Below are 21,342 nucleotides of genomic sequence, written 5' to 3' on the forward strand. Positions count from 1 at the left end.
TACAGCGCTTAAGATACAGTAAATGCTAGTACGTGCTAGGTAGGTAAAAAAATTCATCATTAATCAAATCCTATATGCAGAGTACAACAATGCGAATGGAGTAGGCCACTTATAGCCTTGCCAAGAGAGCCAGGGTTCACAGAGGCTTACTCTTACCTGATAGCTGCCCACCTGGGAGCTACACAGCCCCAGTACATACCTCTTTCCCCAAAGTTTCTAGGTCCAAATCCTGATCCCATCACATGCAGTCACATGGACTTGGAAAAATTAACCTCTCTGCCTGTTTATTTATTAGTAAAATCGGGTATTCCTCCTTTGAAGCACAGTTGTAAAGATTAAGAGCATCTGGCACGCGGTAAACACTAGGTTACAGGCCACTATTGTCCTTTGTTATGAAAGATATTGAAATAACTGGCTGTGTGGTCTTGCCAATACATTATACATGAAAAAAATTCCCGTGAGGCATTACTTGTATTTGGATTTTAATTTTTGTTTTTTTAAAAATTATACCAACGTCAATGAAAATCCTCCCCTTCATTTCGTGTCGTGTAAATAGATCCTGAATAAACAAAATGTCTGTCTCGGATACCCTGGGTTTTAACCCTCATTTATCTGCTCCTTTATGGCTTCCCAAGGCAAAGGCCCAGAGGATGGAGAAAGAGGCCGGAGCATCAAGGAGGGAGAGAGCTCTCTTGGAGAGAGCGAGGCCCAAATTCGGCAACCCCACCCTAGCTTTTGATGCCAACAGAGTCAACACAGCACCCGCCGCCCCCCCTTCCTGGGTTTAAACTAGGATGCGCTGAAGGCAGTGAGCGCCCCTCCCCGCCCAGTTCCCCTCCGAGGTTGACAATGATCGGAAGAAGCATCTTCTGAGACCTAGGCTGGCAGCATCCTTTCACCAGCGGATTGAGACGGAGAACCAGGACGCCAGGAACGGCCTGCGCGCCACCCTTTGGAAGGCAAAATCGGCTTCTCAGCAAGATTAAGCGTTGAGAGGAAAGCGCTTGCAGACCCCAGCTGCCAACCGACCCCGGCGAGAGGCAGCCAGGCGCGCTCCCCACGCCGCCCAGGGGCCCCTGGCGCCACATCGCCCACCCTGCGTCTCCTTCCCATGCCCGACCCCGCTCACCAGTCTCTCCATTCTCGCTGCGAGCCACGCGGGGGGCCTGGGTTCAGCTGGGAAGCCCGGGGGATCTCAAGCCTCTCTGAGCTGGGCGGCCGATGAGGCGTAGCTTTACAGACAGGGCCGCCCCCTCATCCCGGATCTCTCCTCCCCCTCAAGTTCTATCCACCAACACGGGGCAAAGAAGACCGGGCGGACTTTCCGATTTAGTCTAAATGCCATTACGCTGTGTTTCTTATCTTTAAAACGTTTTCCCTTTTTCTGAGGTGGCAATTTGGAGAAACTGAGGAAGTGAAAAAAAACCACTTATTCCATTTCATTTTACAAGGGCCGAGAGAGATCGGAAACCGGGGAGGTTGGGAGACGTCAATACATTAGGGCTGGGGAAATGGTAACCTGCGCTTTTGAGCGGGCACGCAAGGAAATTAAGATTTTTGAGAAACGCTATTGTTCCCCTAAACGTCACCTATGAAAATGAAAACTGTTTTGAGGCTGAATTTAATCAATAGACACTTTAAAAAACAAATGCACACATGTTTTTATCCAGAAACAAATTATATTCAAGCAGTCAATGATCCGTCCTTTCATGATGTGACCTTTTTTTTCTTTACTGTGAGGAATTTCCTTCGCTTGCGTTGATGATGAGGATTCTTCTTATTTTAACAAGTTCCAGGGTTCTTGGCTCTTAAAAAGAAAAAAAAAGGTAAATGAAATGCTCCTCTCCTGAAGCTTTTTCTGTTTTCCTACCACTACCCTCTGACAAGCTGTGGGGACAGAGCGTTTACCTATGCATCCATGGGGCTGTAAACCCAAGGACTGTAAATAATAAAATCATGACTGAATTTTTTCCAGAAAAACAGAAATATGAAATACACATATTGAAAGGACTCAAAGACTCAGGGAGGGCCAAGGAGGATACATGAGAGAAAGCCAACTTACAGACATCCCATAGTGAAATTAAGATCAACTTAAGAAAATCGAAGTGGAAATTCTAAAAGCTTCACGATGAAAAGAGAGAGACACAAAAGAAAAAGAATCAAAGGGACATTAAATGTCACAATGCACTGCTGGATACAAGGTGATGAGTTAATTTTCAGTGTTAAAAATATCTTTGAATTCCACTTTGCCTTTTATAAATATTGCTACACAGGTATAGTTAAAATAAAAAACAAACACTTCATGTGTGTGTGCGCGTGTGTGTGTAAGATGCACCCTGAGCTACATCCATTGCCAATCCTCCTGTTTTTTTGCTTGAGGAAGATTAGCCCTGAGCTAACATCTGTGCCGGTCTTGCTCTATTTTGTATGTGGCTTGATGAGTGGAGTAGGTCCACAGCTGGGATCCGAACCTGCGAACCTGGGCTGCCTAAGTGGAGCATACGGAAATTTAACCCCTTGACAATGGTGCACACCCCCACTTGTTTTTAATTAAACATAACATTGATAGAGGAAAGTGCATACATCGTAAGTGCACAGCTTGAATTCTCATAATCGTGCCCTAGGACTTCCAGTTCCATGTTGAATAGAAATGGCAAGAGTGGGCATCTTGCCTTGGTCCTGATCTTCGAGGGAAAGCTTTCAATTTTTCACTGTTGAGTTTGATGTTAGCTGTGGGCTTGTCAACAGAGCCAGAAGTAGATCCAAACACTGAACATGCTTTAGCTCTCCAAAGCTCCTTGGATTCCCTTTGCCTGCCCTTCCTGTCACTCCTACCCTCCCACCACTCAGCTACTTTTGACATCATAGACTAGGCTTGCCTACTTGTGAACGTCATATCAATGGCATTATAGAGTATGTCCTCATTGGTATCTGGGTTCTGTCACTCAAGAATAGATTTGAAATTCTTATTGCTGTTATTTGCGTGTAGTTGCAGTTCATTCAGTCTTACTGCTGTATTCTATGCCATTCTGTAAATTCCATGTATTACATTTATTTATCTGTTATACTGTTAACAGACATTTGTTTGTTTCCAATTTGGGATTATTTTTAATAGTGGTAGGCTAAACATTCTTATACATGGCATTTCATGAACATAATGTACACCATTATGTTTATTATTTTTTATTTTTGCCATATATATCTTTTCCTATTGTTTTATTTTTAATCTTCTTCTATTCTTTTTTTTTACAAGTGTGTAGATGATATTTTGTAGATGATTATGCTGGAACTCAATTTATGAAATCTACTGAAAGACTCTATCCTAGATTTTATGAGCAAAATACTATAAAATTACAGGATGGAAAAAAGATTTTTATCAAGCATATAATTCTCAGAAAATTTACTACATCAAGACTCTCCTTGAGAACATTTTCGAAAGAAGTGTTCTAGAAAAAGGAAAAGTTAATCCAGGAGGATGTTCCATAGAAAGATATGTAGAAAGGACAAATACATTATTAAAATTTATAATTGCCTTAAAAAAGCAAGGTCCTCAAAATTGTCTCTCTTCCAATCCATGAACAAGGGATGTTGTTCTGTTGTGTCTTCTCTAATTTCTTTCATTAATGTTTTTGTAGTTTTCAGTATACAAATCTTTCACATCCTTAGGTAGGTTTATTCTTAAGTATTTTATTCCTTTTGATGCTATTGTAAATGGAATTGTTTTTCCTAATTTCCTTTTCAGATAGTTCATTGTTAGGGTATAGAAACACAACTGATTTTTGTTTGTTAGTTTTGTATCCTGCAGCTCTACTGAACTTGTTTGTTCTAAAAGTTTTTTTATGGAGTCTTTAGGGTTTTCCATATTTAAGATCAGGTAATCTGAAAACAGGGACAGTTTTACTTCTTCCTTATTGATTTCTATTTATTTCTTTTTCTTGGCTAGTCGCTTTGGCTAGGACTTCCAGTACCATGTTGAATAGAAATGGCAAGAGTAGGCATCTTGCCTTGGTCCTGATCTTAGAGGGAAAGCTTTCAATTTTTCACTGTTGAGTTTGATGTTAGCTGTGGGCTTGTCATATATGACCTTTATTATAATGTCCCTTCTATTCCTAGTTTGTTCAGAGTTTTTATCATGAAAGGGTGTTGAATTTTGTCAAATGCTTTTTCTACATGTAGTGAGGTGATCATTTGATTTTTATCCTTTATTCTGTTAATGTGATGTATCACATTAATTAATTTTCAGATGTTGAACAATTCTTCCACCACAGGGATGAATCCCACTTGGTCACGGTGTGTGAACCGTTTAATGAGTTGTTGGATTTAGTTTGCTGGTATTTTGTTGAGGATTTTTACATCTATATTTCTTAGGGATAGTGGACAATAGTTTTCTTTTCTTGTGTTGTTTTTGTCTGGCTTTGATATCAAGGTAATGCTGGCCTCATAAAATGAGTTCAGAAGTGTTTTCTCTCCTTCAATTTTTTGAAAGAGTTTGAGAAGCATTGGCATTAATTCTTGTTTAAATGTTTGGTAGAATTCATTAGTGAAGTCATCTAGTCCTGGCCTTTTCTTTGTTGGGAGGTTTTTGATTACTGACTCAATCTCCATACTAGTTATGGGTCTGTTAAGATTTTCTACTTCTCCATGATTTAGTCTTGGTAAGTTGCATGTTTCTAGGAATTTACCCATTTCTTTTAGGTTATCCAGTTTGTTGGTGTATAATTTATCATAGTAATCTCTTATGATCCTTTTTATTTCTGTGGCATTAGCTGTAATGCCTCTTCTTTCAGTTATTATTTTATTTATTTGAGTCTTCTCTCTTATTTTCTTAGTCTAGCTAATGGTTTGTCAATTTTGTTTATCTTTTTAAAAACACAACTCTTAGTTTTGTTGATTTTTTTCCATTTCATTTATTTCTTCTTTAATCTTTGTTCATTCCTTCCCTCTGCTAACTTTGGGCTCAGCTTTTTCTTCTTTTTCTAGGTCCTTAAGGAGTGGAGTTAGGTTTTTTATGCAATTCCTATCAAAATTCACAAAGAATTTTTTTAACAGAAGTAGAAAAAACAATTCCAAGGTTCATATGGAACACAAAAGACCACGAATAGCCGAATTAGTCTTGAGAAAGAAGAATGAAGCTAGAGACATCACATTTCTTGATTTCAAAATATAGCACAAAGCTACAGTAATCAAAACAGTATGGAACTGTCATAAAGACAGGCATATAGACCAATGGAACAGAATAGAGAGCTCAGAAACAAATCCACACGTGTATAGTCAACCGATCTTTGACAAGGGTGCCAAGAACACAATGGGGAATGAATCACCTCTTGAACAAATGATGCTGGGAAAACTGGATATTCACATGCAAAAGAATGAAATTGGACCCTTATTCTACACCACACACAAAAATCAACTCAAAATAGATTAAAGACTTAAATGTAAGACCTGAAACTATAAGACTCCTAGAAAAACCCATAGAGGAAAAGCTGCATGACATTGGTCTTGGCAATGATTTCACGAATGTAACACCAAAAGTACAGACAACAAAAGCAAAACTAGACAAATGAGACTATATTGAGCTAAAAGTCTTCTGCACAGTAAAGAAAATAATCAACAGAGTGAAAGGGAAACCTACAGAATGGGGGAAAATATTTTCAGGAGTCCTTAGAAGATGTAAAACGCATCACAACCACCAAATGTTCGTTTCTCACCTTCATTAATGACTTTTAAGAGTGTAACCTATTTGTGTGTGTTACAGATATGTAACAGGAAACAATTGCTCAGAGGTACTGACAAGTAACTCCAGGGTAGGTGGAAACATTCAGTCGCTCTCAGGGTTTGTCCTCCATCTGAATCTTGGAGGTCTTGCCTCAGCCCCAAAATGCTTGCAGAGGAGACTGTCCTTATTTCTTCCAATTACAGTCATATCATCTGGCCTAATGAGTTTCTAAAACTAGTTTTACTTTTATTTATGGCATGTTTCCTGATGTATTTTTAAATTAATCAGTGCCAGTAATAAAAGATAACATGACCCACGCAAAAAGAAAATTTCAAACCATATATCTGATAAGAGGTTAATCCCTAAAATATATAAAGGGCTCCTACAACTCAATAGCAAAAAACCTTAATAACCCAGCTAAGAAATAAGCTAAGGATTTGAACAGGTATTTCACCAAAGAAGATACAAATGGCCAAAAGCTATATGAAAAAATGCTCAATGTTACTAATCATCTGGGAAACGCAAATCAATACCGCAATGAGATATCACCTGACACCTGTCAGGATGGTTATTATAAAAAAAAAAAAATACAACCTGTTGGTTAGGATGTGGAGAAATTGGAACCCTTGCTCGCTATAGTGGGAATGCAAAATGATACAGTCACTATGGAAACCAGTGTGGATATTTCTCAAAACATTAAAAATAGAATTACATATGATTCAATCCCATTTCTGGGTATTTATATAAAAGAATTGAATTCATGTCTTAAAGAGATATTAGCATGCCCATGTTCATTACAGAACTATGCCCAATAGCCGAAGTGAGGCAACAACCTAAATGTCTATCTACAGAGGAATGGATAAAGAACATGTGGTATATACATACAATCAAATATTACTCAGCATTAAAAAGAAGCAAATTCTGCAATATGTGACAACATACATGAAGTTTGAGGGCATTATGCCAAGGAAAACAAGCCCAGTCACGGAAAGGTAAATGCTGTGTGATTCCACTTATGTGAGATATCTAAGATAGTCAAATTCATAGAATCAAAGAGTGAGATGGAGGTTGCCAGGCGGTGGGGAGAGGGAGAAATGGGTAATTACTAACCAATGAGCGTAAGTTAAGCAACATGAATAAGTTCTAGAAATCTGCTGTACAATATTGTACCTATAATCAACAGTACTATATTTATGCTGAAAAAATTTGTTAGGAGGGTAAATCTCATGTTAAATGTTCTTATTAATTTAAATTTAAAATTGAATGAGCCAATGACTTTGAAAGCTACTAAACTGAAATTAAAGAATTTCCCTGCCAAAAAACCCATAGACCCAGATGATTGTTAAGGAATAGAAATCTCTATCCTATATACGTTTCTAAAAGAGGAAATATTAAATGGCTAAGCTCTTCTTTTCAGGATAGCGTTAATTTCAAAAGCTTAATTTGAAACCTTTGTTTCAAAGTTAGAGAAACATAATTCAAAAAATGAAACTATATATGGTTTACTTATAAAGCAAAAAAAAAAAATTCCCAGAATGGTTTACCATTAGAAAATCTGTCAGTGTAATTTATCATATTAGTGGACTACAATGGAAAATTCATATGACTATCTCAACAGGCACAAAAAAATTACTTCTTAAATTCAACAACCTATATATGATAAAATCACAGAAAATATAAATAATAAAACATTTCCTAAACTTGATAATATGCTTAATAGCCAAACACTATAGTAAATATCATACTTAGAAAAATTTCACGTCTTTAAATTCAGAAATGAGACAAAGATAACTGTTGTTGCTATTATTTAATATAAAAAAGAGGTATAAGGATTGGAAAGGAAGAAGCAAAAATGTCATTATGTGTAACAGATGATCATCTCCATGGAAAACCATTAGATCAAAAGAAAAACTTTGAATTAATAAAGGTTTGCAAATACAGGCTAACTTACAAAATCCAGAACTGTTCCTAAACCACTAATAAGCAGCTGGAAAATTTCATTAAAAAAATAAGATGCCATTTATTATAGTGAACAAATTAAAAGTACCAAGGCATTAACTTAGCAAAAATTACACAAAATCTGCAGAAATAAAATTATTAAACTTTCCCAAAAGACATTTAGAAAGACTTGAAAAAATGGATAACATATTTATAGGTGGATCAAATTACATCAGTACTATCAATACTCCCCAAATTAAATTAATCTATAAATTCAATGTAAGACTGACCAAAATTCCAACTATATATTTTTAAGAATGTAATAAATGCATCTGGGGTCGGCCCTCCGGCCAAGTGGTTAAGTTCCTGCTCCCTGCTTCTGTGGCCCAGGTTTCCCGGGTTTCGATTCTGGGCGCAGACCTAGCACTTCTCATCAAGCCATGCTGAGGCAGTGTCCCACATAGCAGAACTAACAGGACCTGCAACTAGAATATACGACTGTGTACTGGGAGGCTTTGGGGAGAAGAAGAAGAAAAAAAGATTGGTGGCAGATGTTAGCTCAGGGCCAATCTTAAAATAAAATAAAATCTTTAAAAAATTCTAAATAAATAAATTTATTTCATGATATGTGTGTGTGTGTGTGTGTGTGTGTATCCATGAATGGATACATCAAGTTAGAAAACAAAAGCTGGGAATCTCTCTTTACCAGATTTTAACACATAACGAAAGACTGTAGTAATAAACCTATATGCAATTATGAAGAAACAAAAAATTAAAACAATGGAACAAAGTTCTACCCGAGAGAGCTGAAAATAGAGCTAATTGGTAAGGAAAGGATAGATTATGTAGCAGCTGGTGTTAGGAAATCTGGCTCATTATATAGTTGATGAAAAGTAATACTATATGTCAATCCTTCTTTATGTACAAAGGCTTAAAGACCTAAATATGAAATAGACAAATATGAAACTAATAAATATCAGTATATTTTTGTGAAGTTAGATGGGTGAGGACTTCTTAAATAAGACCCCAAACTCAAACTCTTAGGTGAAAAATTGATGGATTTTACAACGTTAAAGCACTAAAGACTTCTATTTTCTTAATGACATAACTGAGAAATTTAATGGAGCAATGCCAAGTAGGGAGAAGTAATCAATATCTAGTATGTAAAGGATATAAAGAATTTCTGCGAATATAGACAACCAAACAGAAATCACATGAGAATGTAGACAAGAACTTCACAGAAGGGAAAACCTAAGTGGCTAACAAATATATGAAGACATGCTCATACTTTTTAATAATCAGAAAAAAACCCACAAATCAAAGCAGCCAATCAATTGGTGATATTGGGAGGGGTCCTGAATCAGGGGATAAACAGAAACATTCAAAGCCATTAATGCAACCTCATTTGAAACCATTAGTTCGTGAAATTGGATAACAGAAACAAATCTTTGTTTCCATTTATTTTAAGAATGATTATTGCTGCTACCAAATGGATGATTTAAGACAGAAGGTTAAGTCTTAAATTTGAAGTATTTGTGTGTGACAGCAAACATCACACACCTGCCAATTACCTGTGTGCAGGAAGAAAGCAGCTCAAGTTCTCCACCTCAGGCTGTGGCAGCTGGGGTCTGGTTTCACGCACATTCACTGACCTAGAGATATTATAATGACATGGATGTGTCCGTAAGAGCAACACAGCCCAAACACTCCCCCTAATGGTGTATATTGTAAGAGTATGCTATGAATAAAAAAATGGAAGGCTCAGATTCAAATTCTCTTGAAAGATTGATCAAAATATCTTTTGAAGGTTTAGTTCAGCATAAAAATACTATACAAGTTCTGCAATTACAGAACTTGTATGTTATTTCCACTCTATAATAGTGAGAGTCACAACATATGATTTGTCCTCTTGGAGAATATACCTGCTATACTCCCAAATTTATACCTTTGGTTCTTATCTGCTCTGTAAATTCCAGATTCATTTTTGTAGATAATGGACATATTCCCTCTGATGTCAAATAGGCGTTTAAAAATTAACATGTTCAAAATAGAACTCTTGGTCCTCCCTCCAAAGTTTGTTCTCCCTCTGATCTCCCCTATATTTGTAAAAGGTTCTTTCATCTATGCCAAAAAGATTAGCATCATCAGGATAGTTTTTCCCTTTCACTCTTTCCACATCTTATCCATCAGCAATCTCATCATCCTAAATATATCCCCCAATTCCCATCACAAACACCCTGCTCCAGACCACTATCAATTCCCATCTTGACTATGGCAATCATCTCTAAAAACGTCCTTCCTGGGGCCAGCCCTGTGGTGTTGTGGTTAAGTTCACATGCTCCTCTTCCGCAGTTCAGAGTTCGTAGGTTCAGATCCCAGGCACGGACCTAGCACCACTCATCAAGCCATGCCATGGCGGCGTCCCACATAAAATAGAGGAAGATTGGCACACATGTTAGCTCAGGGCCAATCTCCCTCCCAAAGAAAACAAAACCAAAACAAAAAAACCAAAAACTCCTTCCTTTCATTCTTAACTTCTAAGAAACTTTGTCCACATTCCAGCTGGAGAGATCTTTTTAAAGGGTAAATCAGAACCTTGTACTCTCTTGTTTTAAATAACTCAATGGATTGACATTACAGATAGTAGAAAACCCAAATGCCTTTCCAGGCCTGTGGGTCTTACCTGTTCTGGCCCCCATCGCTACTTCTAAATCATCATTCTAGCCACGCTGACTTTCTCTTTTTTTCTTGGAGCACACCAAGCTCATTCCCACCTCGGGATCCACACTAACTCTTCCTTTGTTATGTGTAACACACTTTGCCAATAACTTTACTCACAACCTTTTTCTGACTCAGTTCTCAGTTTAAATGTCACCTCCTCAGAGAGACCACTCAACATAAACTAGCCCCACGGTCTCTTTCAGTGATATCATTCTGCCTCATTTTCCAAATAGTACTTATCACTAGCTGGTATTTTCTTGTTTCCTTGTATATTTTCATTGACTATCTCTCCCCACTGGGAAATAAGCTTCTGAAGGCAAAGAACTTGTCTGCTGTAGTTGTATCTCTGTCTCCCACACTCATAACAATGCATAGCAATATACAGGCACTCAAGAAGCATTTGTTGAATAGACAAATCAATACTTTATTCTATTAGTCCTGTAAAGTAAGATCACTTCCATCTTTCTATGCCTTTGTCAGGTAGACTTATCTCAAGTTTCTAATCTAACTGTTCTTTTTTTTTTTAAAGATTTTATTTTTTTCTTTTTTCTCCCCAAAGCCCCCCAGTACATAGTTGTATATTCTTCGTTGTGGGTCCTTCTAGTTGTGGCACATGGGACGCCGTCTCAGCATGGCCTGATGAGCAGTGCCATGTCCGCGCCCAGGATTCGAACCAACGAAACACTGGGCCACCTGCAGCGGAGCGCGCGAACTTAACCACTCGGCCATGGGGCCAGCCCCTCTAACCGTTCTTTTTTACCACTCAGTGGACCCCCTCCCATCAGCTGTCTGAAGTTTATATGCTCTCGCCTGTCAAAATCTGTCCGCAAGAAAGAATCTCAAACTCAATTTACCACAAGCATGAATGGTTACTAACAGCCTACCATTATAACAAATCCAAATATCATTTTGATATCATTTTAACGTGGATAAATCCTCGGCTGCAAGAATCATCAAGCATATGGAAAATAATTTTCCCTGATGATTCTTTCCATAATGAATTTTGGATTTTTTTTTTCAGATTTGAAGCTAGCTCCATTATACCCACCTTCTCTATCACAGACAAGTGATAATGCAACTTACTTTTTCTTTCTCCAAACAATAAAGAGAACAATAAGTGAAATACAGAGAAAAATTATGAAGACACCAACTATAGGCAGCCAAGCATAAGAAGAACCAGAAGTACCTGAAAAACACGAACCAGAAACACATTCTTTTTGACTGTACTTTTCTATGCTCTGTGCTGTTTGGATACTTTCATTTGTGATGTTCTTTTGACTCACCATTGCTTTGCTGACATTCAAATTGATGAGATATTTAATTTTATAAAAGAATATACTAATCTACATTCAAATTGAAGACATAAGATTTAATATCATACTTCCACTCTTAAAAGTTAAAAAGAAAAAGATATAACCACCTAACTATTCACCTAGCTATAACCACCTAAAAATGTTTAAGCAAAATATAATAATTGGATGAAATATTATCCAATTACTAAAATGGAATTTCTGAAGAGTCTGCAATAATCTCAGAAAATAAATTTATAATAATAATAATTAGTATCTAAAATTAATGGTCTAAGCAATGTGATAAACATTTTATAAGGGTTATTTACATCAACTAGGTGAGTACAATTATTAGGTACAAGTGGGAAGATGGAGGCTCTGAGATGTTAAGAAAATTGCCCAAAGATGCACAGTGATTAGGAGGCAAAACTGGGAAGCGAGTTCACTTCTGTCTGACTCCAGAGCCTGTACTCTTAATAAAAAAATAAATTATAAAATTTTGAGTATCAACAATTTTTACAGTAGCTATTTTGACCACAACATTCCTAAATTGTATTACAGACTTCACTTCTTTCTGTTTAGCCTTCTGAACATAATTTACACTTTTCATTGCAACTTAAGTTTAACAAAAGGCCACCATTATGACTGTCAATGATAGTTCTTAGATATAATATAAAAATGCACCGATACACTTTGTGGATGTACCTTAAGGAAATTTGCACTTACATTAAATGGCATTGCGCATTTTGCATTCTTAGGTCTGTTTGTGATAAGTTTTTTTGTACTCTTTCTGATTGTCAGACTGATGTAATTTCTCTGCTAATTGTAACCTCTCACCTCTTTTAAATTTTCTGCTTTGAATTTTCTATTACCATTGAAGGAAAAGAGAAACTCTTGTTAGCAATTACGTCTTCCCTGAGATACTGTTAGAAAGTCCACATGTTTCAGTTGAGGAACTTTATGCCATTTATTTTTGATTGTTCAGACATCACTTTGTCTCAGATTCTAGTTTTAACGATGTTCTTTCTCAAATGAGATACATAGCTCATTCAAAATGAGTGGCAGAGGTTGAATGGGAAGAATTTGGTACTAAAATGTAAACACAGCCCTTAAGTCAACAACAAAACATAGAGGAGAAAAAGCTCTATACAAGATTTCAGCAGAATCAGGGATTTCTATCCCAAATATTTGTGACAATGCTAAACAAAGTAGAATCCTTTTCTGAGTTGGTGTTACTTCTTTACAGACATTTGGATCTCTCTGAGAAGTGAAATTAACCATAATAATCTAGCCAAAATATTGACGGGAGATACATATGTTATTCAATTGACATATTCCAATTTCACAATTTGGGTATTGCCAAGAAAGAGAAGCTGATTAACTTTAGTTGCAAAAGACACACATGAGAAAAATATTAATCTTTACTCCTTCCTGAGACTCCACTAAAATTATAGTAACAAAAATAAAATGATTAAATGAAAAACAACAAACAGAAGAGTGAACTTCATTGGCAAGAGATTTAAACAAACTTACAAAAAATGTAAAGTGGATAGAGGAATGAAGCTGCAGGATGAAAGAAGCTACAGGCTCACGCATGTACAAAGTAGACTATAACTGCAGAGAGACCTCTGCCGAACCTGGGGAGGCTCAGAATTTCGATGATGAAGAAGGAGTGAATCGTGGAATGAAAGTTACAGTCAAAAGCACCATTTCCATATCCCAAAGCACAACTTTGGACCATCAGGTGCTTACCCCTTAGCCAAAAAAATGAGGGATAGTTAAAGCAATTTATTGAACATACAGGAGTGACTAGGGTAGAGGGGGTCAGAGCACCTCTACATTCTTGCTTTTAGAGTATCCTGGCTAATTGATGCCTGTTCTCTAAAAAGAAAAGTCTGTCTGTTCACAAGATGCAATAAACCAAATAAAGCTTCTATAAATCTTTAGTCAGGGCTCACTAGACTGTGAAGAAAGCCTGTAATCAAAGTGAAAAAGACTGAGTAAAAGAAATTTAAATTAAATGATAGTAGTGGGGAGGTGGATTGGAGGAGATAATAAAACAGAAGATAATTATAACACCTCTAAATTATTATTCCCAGATAGATTTGAGAAGATGGTACTTCCTTAAAATAGGAAGAAAAGGGTATGAAAAAATTAAAGCAATTTTAATTTCTGAAATTAATTTTAAATTGCAAAAGCAATTCGAAATTATAAACCTGATTGCCAAAAGAAGGAAAAATTGAATGAAAGCATTTGAAGATAAGTTTCAGAAAATCTCCCAGCTAGTATAAAGAAAAAAAGATCTGTGAATACTTAAAAAAAGGAGAAAATAAAATCCAATCTAAATGTTTAATGCCCACTTAATTAGAAGTTCATAAAAAAAGAATAAGTTGATGAACAGGGGAGAAATTCTCGAAGATGTGAGAAAATATTCAGAATTGAAGGATTTGAGTCTCTAGATTGAATGAACTCACCAAATGTCCATTACATTAAAGGATTTTTTAAAAAAGACACCAAAAAGTAGCAGTTTTGGAAGTTTTGGAACTTTGAGGATAAAGAGAAGATACTATGTTACCAAAGAGAAGATAAAGTAATATCTACTATTAGAATTATCAGATTGACATTTGACTTCTCATCAATAACAATGGATAGTCAAAGACAATGGAGAAATGCTTTAGAGGTTCTGAGGTGAGCAGGATGGTTAAGCTAAAGTTATATAACAAGCAAGTTATCAATCACATGTAAGAGCATTGTAAGACAGTGGGGTACATCCTGTGGCCTGTTAGCGTGACTACTAGAGTCGGTAGGAATATTGCCTGTTATTCTAAATCTCCAGCATTGAGTCTAAGTCTCTACTCGGACCAGGTTGTGCTAGCCTTGAAGGACTGAAAATGATGGAAGGATAATCTTTGTTAGGCTGAGTATATTGTTTTACAGTAGTCTCATTTTGTGCTAGTCATCATTTCGTGTTTTATTTAGGTTAGTTCAGACTTAATCGAGAGATTGATGAGGTGTCCTGGGCCTAGCATCATTCTGTGTTTTATTTAGGTTAGTTCAGAGTTAACTGAGAGATTGATGAGATGTCCTGGGAGTAAGTGAGGTTATGTTTGGCCACTCTGGACTATGTACCAGGCTACTCATTCCAATGTTCCAATAGCTGGCTATGGACAAAAACTGTTAGGCTTTCAAAAGATTTGATGTCTCCTCCTTTCATTCAAACTTTATGAAATTCAGTGGAAAGCATGTAAAGGAGATCAATTAAAAATGTGCCATCTAAGAACAGTTACCCTCAGAAGCAGGGCTGAGGTAGAGAACATCTTCATTATTTGAATATTTTAACTATGCATAGTATTACATCGATTTACATTTTTAAAAATAGATGATCAAACACTTCTGATAGTGAATTTTGAAGATAACAGTTTCCCCTTGTGGATTATTACTTCTACTTACATTCTCATTTGACTGACAGAGGAACAATCTTCTCTTCCTTCCTTAGAGGATGGTCCATGTGCACAATCAGGTGATGGAGTCTCAGGGACCTCACAGTCTCTAAGGAGATGTTGTACGTTTTAGAGATAGTCGCCGTGCCATTTGGGTTCTGAGCAAGGTATTCCTCTGGCGGATTAATCAAGACTTGTGACGGGGAAAGAGATATTTGAGGAGCAGGTTTTCCCACAGCTGAATAAATAAATCGAAGAAAATTTTCACAGTCAAGATTGGGCTGGAGTTCAGTTCTTAATTCAGATACAGCTGAGGCAAAAACGGAGAAACAAAATTAAACATAAAAATTTGTCACATCATATTTTTATGGTGTTAAAGATGGATTTCCCCAAATTTTTATGTGACGTCAAAATGTTGAAAACATGTCCCTCTCAGATACCTCTCCTCACATTTTACAAAATTTCACAATTCCATCTCTTATACCTACTATCTCCAATTTGAGAGGAAAAATTGGTATCTCCACTTTCATTCAACCTTAAAATTACATTATGTAAACCTCCAAAACTTTAAATTTATGGCAACATAATGAAGGAACACTATGACACTATCTCTATTCCTTCAATGTTTTGTTAATTTGAAGTTCGGGAAATTCTTATTCTCTTAGAGTCTTCTTCTTTCCTCTTTCTCCTTCTTCACTCTCTCTCTTCTCTTTTCCCAGTGAAAATCCTGACACTGTTCATGAATTTTACCCTCTGGATTAAAGTCAGTGCAACATAGGGCTAAAAAGTTAGTTTAGTGGGCAGAAAACTTAAATGCTGTACCTGATCCCACATTGTGTGAAAATGGGCAACTCATATAATAATCATTGGCTTCCATTTTTTTCTTCTGTATAACAAAAGACTTGACATGGGTGACCTCTATCATAGCCTTTCCTTATCTAATATTCTTTCTGTGGACCTTAACTTTCAGACCACATCCCCCATGATTTTGACTCTACATAAAACCTTTACGTACTTATAATGTTAAGGCAGGTTTGTCCTCCATGGCTGCCATGTGGGAACACATTAAATAGACATTTGTAGCAGGCTTCATCTTCAAATGTCACTTCACGAATAGTTATGAATGAGGAATTGGGTTCGATGGCCTTGCAGTGCAGCCGATTTATATATGGTGGAAGAATCTTTTCTCCGTATCTACTGCTATATGTGCCAATATTTTGTGGCAAAGAATCTTGGATCTTCTGCCAGGTAATTTGCACAACATCTGCTGGAGTTGTTAAATTGCAGAAAATTGTCACATTTTCTCCCAATACAGCTGTCTGATTATTTTTGTGCTTTATCCTATGTGGAGAATCTGAAAATGAAACCCAATATGAATGAAGAGAAATGCACTTTCATACTATCCTGGACTTACCCCTTCATAACACTTGTCTCTCTGTTTTATAATTATCTTTTATTTGCCTCTCTTCTCCACTAGAAAATGAACTCTCCTATCTTCTTCACCATTGATATGCAGCTTCTAAAAGTATTTCTGGCACATACTACCTAGTCAATAAATACTTACTGAGTGCAAAAATTCAAACACAAATTAACCAATATAAGATAAGTATGGTAATTTTGATGAATTTCTGGAGGCTGAATGTGAACTAGCTTGAAGGTTAAAAACTCCTCAGGGCTCCAGTCCTAGGGAAGACCCTAAATTTCATAGGTTTCACCAGCAGGAACATCATCAGGTTCTCGTGGTGAAGAGCCAAGAAAAATCATCTTATATCTTTGGAAAAGGGAGAGAAAAGTACCATTTTGAAACAAGGCCAGTGCATTTTCCATTAAAAGACCTACTCTCCAGGGGAAAAGACTTTACCAGAACTTTATCTCATGTAGTTGGAAGGACAATAACCCAACTCCAGTTCCTGTTAGCTTTCCTATCTCATCTAAGAGGGGGAAGGAGAAAAAAAAGGTAAGAAAACTTGTGAAGGTCACAACCAAGGGACACAGGCCCACTAAAAGAGTAAGATTTAACTATAAGATTTTAAAATACTTCTTCTCCTCCATGTTTTACTATCACATCAATAGGCTCCAATATAATGACATTGGATTACAACTGAAATGGTTACAAGGCTCAGACTCTAATTAATAATGAATTCTTACAGGAGTTCAAAAACAACAGGGGAGACAAAGACAAAGAAACTACAGGAATCTGAAGCACCTGACACCTAGACCTACAGCAAACAGTAAACACAACCCAGCTCCTAGCCAGATTAACATAAAACCCATGCTAAAGCTCTATTTACCTTCATTCCTGTTACCTGATGCAACATGTCTGGATTTCGACAAAAGATTACAAGGCATGCTAAAAGCCAAGAATAAAAACAGTCTAAAGAGACAAAGCAAGCCTGACTCAAATATAGTACAGATTTTGAAATTACCAGACAGGGAATTAAAAATAACTATGATTAATATATTAAGGACTCTGGTGGAAAAGTTGACACATGCAAAAACACATGGATAATGTAAGCAGAGATTTAGAAACTCTAAAAAGAATAAAAAGAAACTATGAAAGATATTAAAAGAAAAATATAGACCAACATCTCTTATGACATAGAAACAAAAATCCTAAACAAAATATTCGCAATTGAATCCAAAAATGTATTTAAAATCATGTACTGCAACCAAATTGATTTATCCCAAATACGCAAAGCTGGTTCAACATCTGAAAATCAATTAATGTAATCCAAAAAATAAAAAAGAACAGTCATATGATCATATCAATAGATGCAGTAAAAGCATTTTATAAAATCCAGCGCCAATTTATAATAAACATTCTTAGTAAACTAGGAATAGAGAGTAACTTCCTCCACCTGATAAAGAATATCTACAAAAACTTACAGCCAACATCATACTTCACCAGTGAAAAACTCAAAGCTTTCCCACTAAGATCAGGTACAAGGCAAGGACGTCCTCTCTCACCACTCCTCTTCAACATCATCATACTGAACATTCTCCCTAACGCAATAAGGCAAGAAAAGGAAATAAAAGGTACACGTATTGGGAAGAAAGACATAAAGCTTTCTTTGTTCACAGATGACGATCATCTTACATAGGAAATCAGAAATCAACGCAATCAAATCAACAAAAGAAACTCTTGGGACTAATAAGTGACTTTAATCAGGCTGTAGGATTACAAGGTTAATATACAAAAGTCAATCACTTTCCTGTATATCACCAATGAACAAGTGGAATTTGAAATTAAAAACACAATACTATTTACATTAGCAGCCCCAAAATGAAATACTCAGATATAAGTCTAATAAAATATGTACGAGATCTCTATGAGGGAAACTACCAAACTCTGATGAACAAAATTAAGTAAGAATTAAATAAATGAGAGATATTCCATGTTCATGGATAGGAAGACTCAACATTGTCAAGGTATCAGTTCTTCCCAATTTGATCTGTAGATTCAATGCAATCCCAATCAAAGTCTCAGCAAGTTATGTTACGGATGTCAACAAACTGATTCTAAAGTTTAAACAGTCAGGCAAAAGACCTAGAATAGCCAACATAATATTGAAGGAAAAGAACAAAGTTGGAGAACTGACACTATGCAACTTCAAGACTTAGTTTGAAGCTATAGTAGCCAATATGTGTGGTATTTTCAAAAGAATAAACAGATCAATGGAACAGAATAGATAGCCCAGTTATGGACCCACACAAACATAATCAACTGATTTTTTACAAAGATGCAAAGGCAATTTGGTGGAGAAAAGGTAGTCTTTTCAACAAATGATGCTACTGAGATAATTAGATGTCTGATTACTTTCCCACAGCTGCCATAACAAATTACCACAAACTTGGTGGCTTAAAACAGTAGAAATTTATTTTCTCACAGATATAGAGGTCAGAAGTCCTAAATTGAGATATCAGTAGAGTTGGTTCCTTTCGGAGGCTCTCAGTGAGAATCTATTCCATGCCTCTCTCCAAGCATCTAATGGTTGCCAATGAGCCTTGTGATTCCTTGATTTTTAGATGCATCACTCCAATCTCTGACTTCATCTTCTCTGTCTCTGTGTATAGTCTCCTCTTCTTGTAAGGACACCAGTCATTGGATTTAGAGCCTCCTCTAACTCAGGATGACTTCATCCTGAGATCCTTCCCTTAACTTCATCTGCAAAGATCCCATTTCTAAAAAAGATCACATTCTGAGGATTCAGATAGACATGAATTTTGGAGGGACACTATTCAACCCTCTACAACATTCATATGCTAAAAAAAATTAATATAGACACCTAACTTTCACAAAAAATAACTCAAAATGGATTATAGATCTAAGTGAAAAATTCAAAAGTATAATAATGTAAGATGTTAATAATAGGGAAAACTGGATAAGGGTTCCAATTTACCATATGGGAACTCTGTACTATTTCCTCAATTTTTCTGTAAGCCTAAAACTATTCTAAAAGATACAATCTTTTTAAGAAATAAATTCTACTTTGATATAAGCAAATGGAAAATTAAAATTTGAAGATATCATTTACAATACCCTCCCCAAATAAAAAGAAAGACATATATATGGATAAATGAATTGAAAGATATATAAGACCTCTCCACTAAGATTTACAAAATATATTTGAAAAAATCAAAGAAGACTTAAATAAGTGGAAAGATATATCATATCATAGAGAGGAAAAAACACAAAGATGTCAATTCTTTCCAAGTAAATTTTTAGATTCAATGAAAATCTAATAAAACTCAAGTAGTTTTTAAAATTTTAATTCTGGAATTTGACAAGTTGAATCTAAAAAAAAACCAAGGCAATAAACCGAAGACTTACTATCCAGATATAGAGCTAAAGTAATACAATGTGATATTGATTCAAGAATAAGCAGACAGATGAACACAATAAAATAGAGAATCAGAAACAGACCCACACAAATATGGTCATCTGATATATATGACAAATGGAACAGACAGTGCATGGAATTTGGAAAAAGATGATCTTTCCAATAAATGATAATGTGTACCTTGGATACCTATATGGAAAAATTATATATTGACCCCCATCTAAGACCAGAGATAAAAATCTATTTCAAATGCATTAAAGATCTAAATGTGAAAGATAAAACATAGCTTTAAAAATAAAGTATTATAGGGACTGCTGGAAAGATGGTGGCATAGGAGGACTCTGAACTCATCTCCTTCCACAGACACAACAAAATTACAACTACTCTTGGAATAATTACCCGCGAGAGAGAGCCAGAAACTGGATAAAAGAACCACCACAACAAGGGACAGCACTGACTGAGGTGGAAGAGTCAGAAATACCTTTCTGGAGAGGAAAAAGCCACATTCCAGCTGTGGTGCTTCACAGCTGGGAGCAATCTGAAGGTATGAAACTTTCCCTGAAGGAGCCAAAGAGGGAGAGATTTGCCACACAAGTAGCTTTTGAAGTCAGCACAACTGAGAAAAGTGTCATAATATCTGGCTTTGCTGGCCATTAAAAACAATGGAGAATACTCCCAGAAAAGCTATCAAACATAAGAGAAAGAAAAGCCTTCTCTTAAGGAGCCTACCTACAAATTCACCCATTCTGGAAAGCAACACAAAATCACCAGAAAGAAAGGTGCACAGTCCTTTGGTGAAAGACACTCACTTGATAGGCTCTGGGCGCATCTCAGGTAGGCAGGAGGTGACTGAGTTCTCCTCTGCAGGGACTGGGACATTGGCAGCAGCCATTATTGTGACCTAGTACAGGTGTGCTGACACAGATGCTGGCAGAAGCCATTGGATTTCTTCCCCTGGCCTGTTAGCACAGGGGTTTGCCCCACCCACTAGAGCACCAATTTAATCCAGCTTAGCCAGGGAAGGCAGACCATCTTAGGGACTGGCCCTGACCACCAGCAAGCCCTTTGACAACTTGTGGACCTGCATAGGTGGGGTGTGTAGGACCTCTGCAGTGGGGTGAGTGGGTCCACCTCTGTGGGGGGACATGCATGGGGGAATGCCTGCATTAAAGGAGTGTATGGGGCTTCTTCAGCAGGGTGAGTGGGTCCACTTCAGCAGGGCAGGGCATGTGCATGGGGCAGGACTGCATCATCAGTGTTTGTGGGCCTGCAGGCAATTGGGCTTGTCAGCTGCAGCAGACTTGTGGTTCTCAAAAAGCCACATAAGGGATCTACCTCACCTTCCAATGTCTGAAACAACTGAGTGCTGCCATGCCTGGGGCAAGCCCCATCCAGCT

General features: G+C 36.7%; 1 protein-coding gene across 8 annotated transcripts in view; it reads right to left on the reverse strand.

The window, feature by feature from the left end:
• Window positions 1-21,342, reverse strand: part of CD200 (CD200 molecule) — a 47,580-nt gene that overhangs the window by 17,920 nt on the left and 8,318 nt on the right. Inside the window, exons 2-6 of one of the 8 annotated variants that reach the window (XR_011428838.1) lie at window positions 16,120-16,458; window positions 15,115-15,414; window positions 11,459-11,561; window positions 9,226-9,306; window positions 1,606-1,807 (exon numbers count right to left, since the gene is read on the reverse strand). Coding sequence is in view for 1 of the 8 variants with exons in the window: in XM_070242775.1 (XP_070098876.1) it covers window positions 1,130-1,141 (12 nt within the window). In the remaining 7 variants the exon portion in view is untranslated. Of the gene's footprint in view, window positions 1-1,129; window positions 1,808-9,225; window positions 9,307-11,458; window positions 11,562-15,114; window positions 15,415-16,119; window positions 16,459-21,342 lie in introns of those variants that run through there. The other 7 variants (XR_011428835.1, XM_070242775.1, XR_011428837.1 and 4 more) reach the window with 7 other exon arrangements.

The sequence above is a fragment of the Equus caballus genome, chromosome 19 (genome assembly GCF_041296265.1).
Source record: "Equus caballus isolate H_3958 breed thoroughbred chromosome 19, TB-T2T, whole genome shotgun sequence".
In the NCBI taxonomy this organism is placed as follows: Eukaryota; Metazoa; Chordata; class Mammalia; order Perissodactyla; family Equidae; genus Equus; species Equus caballus.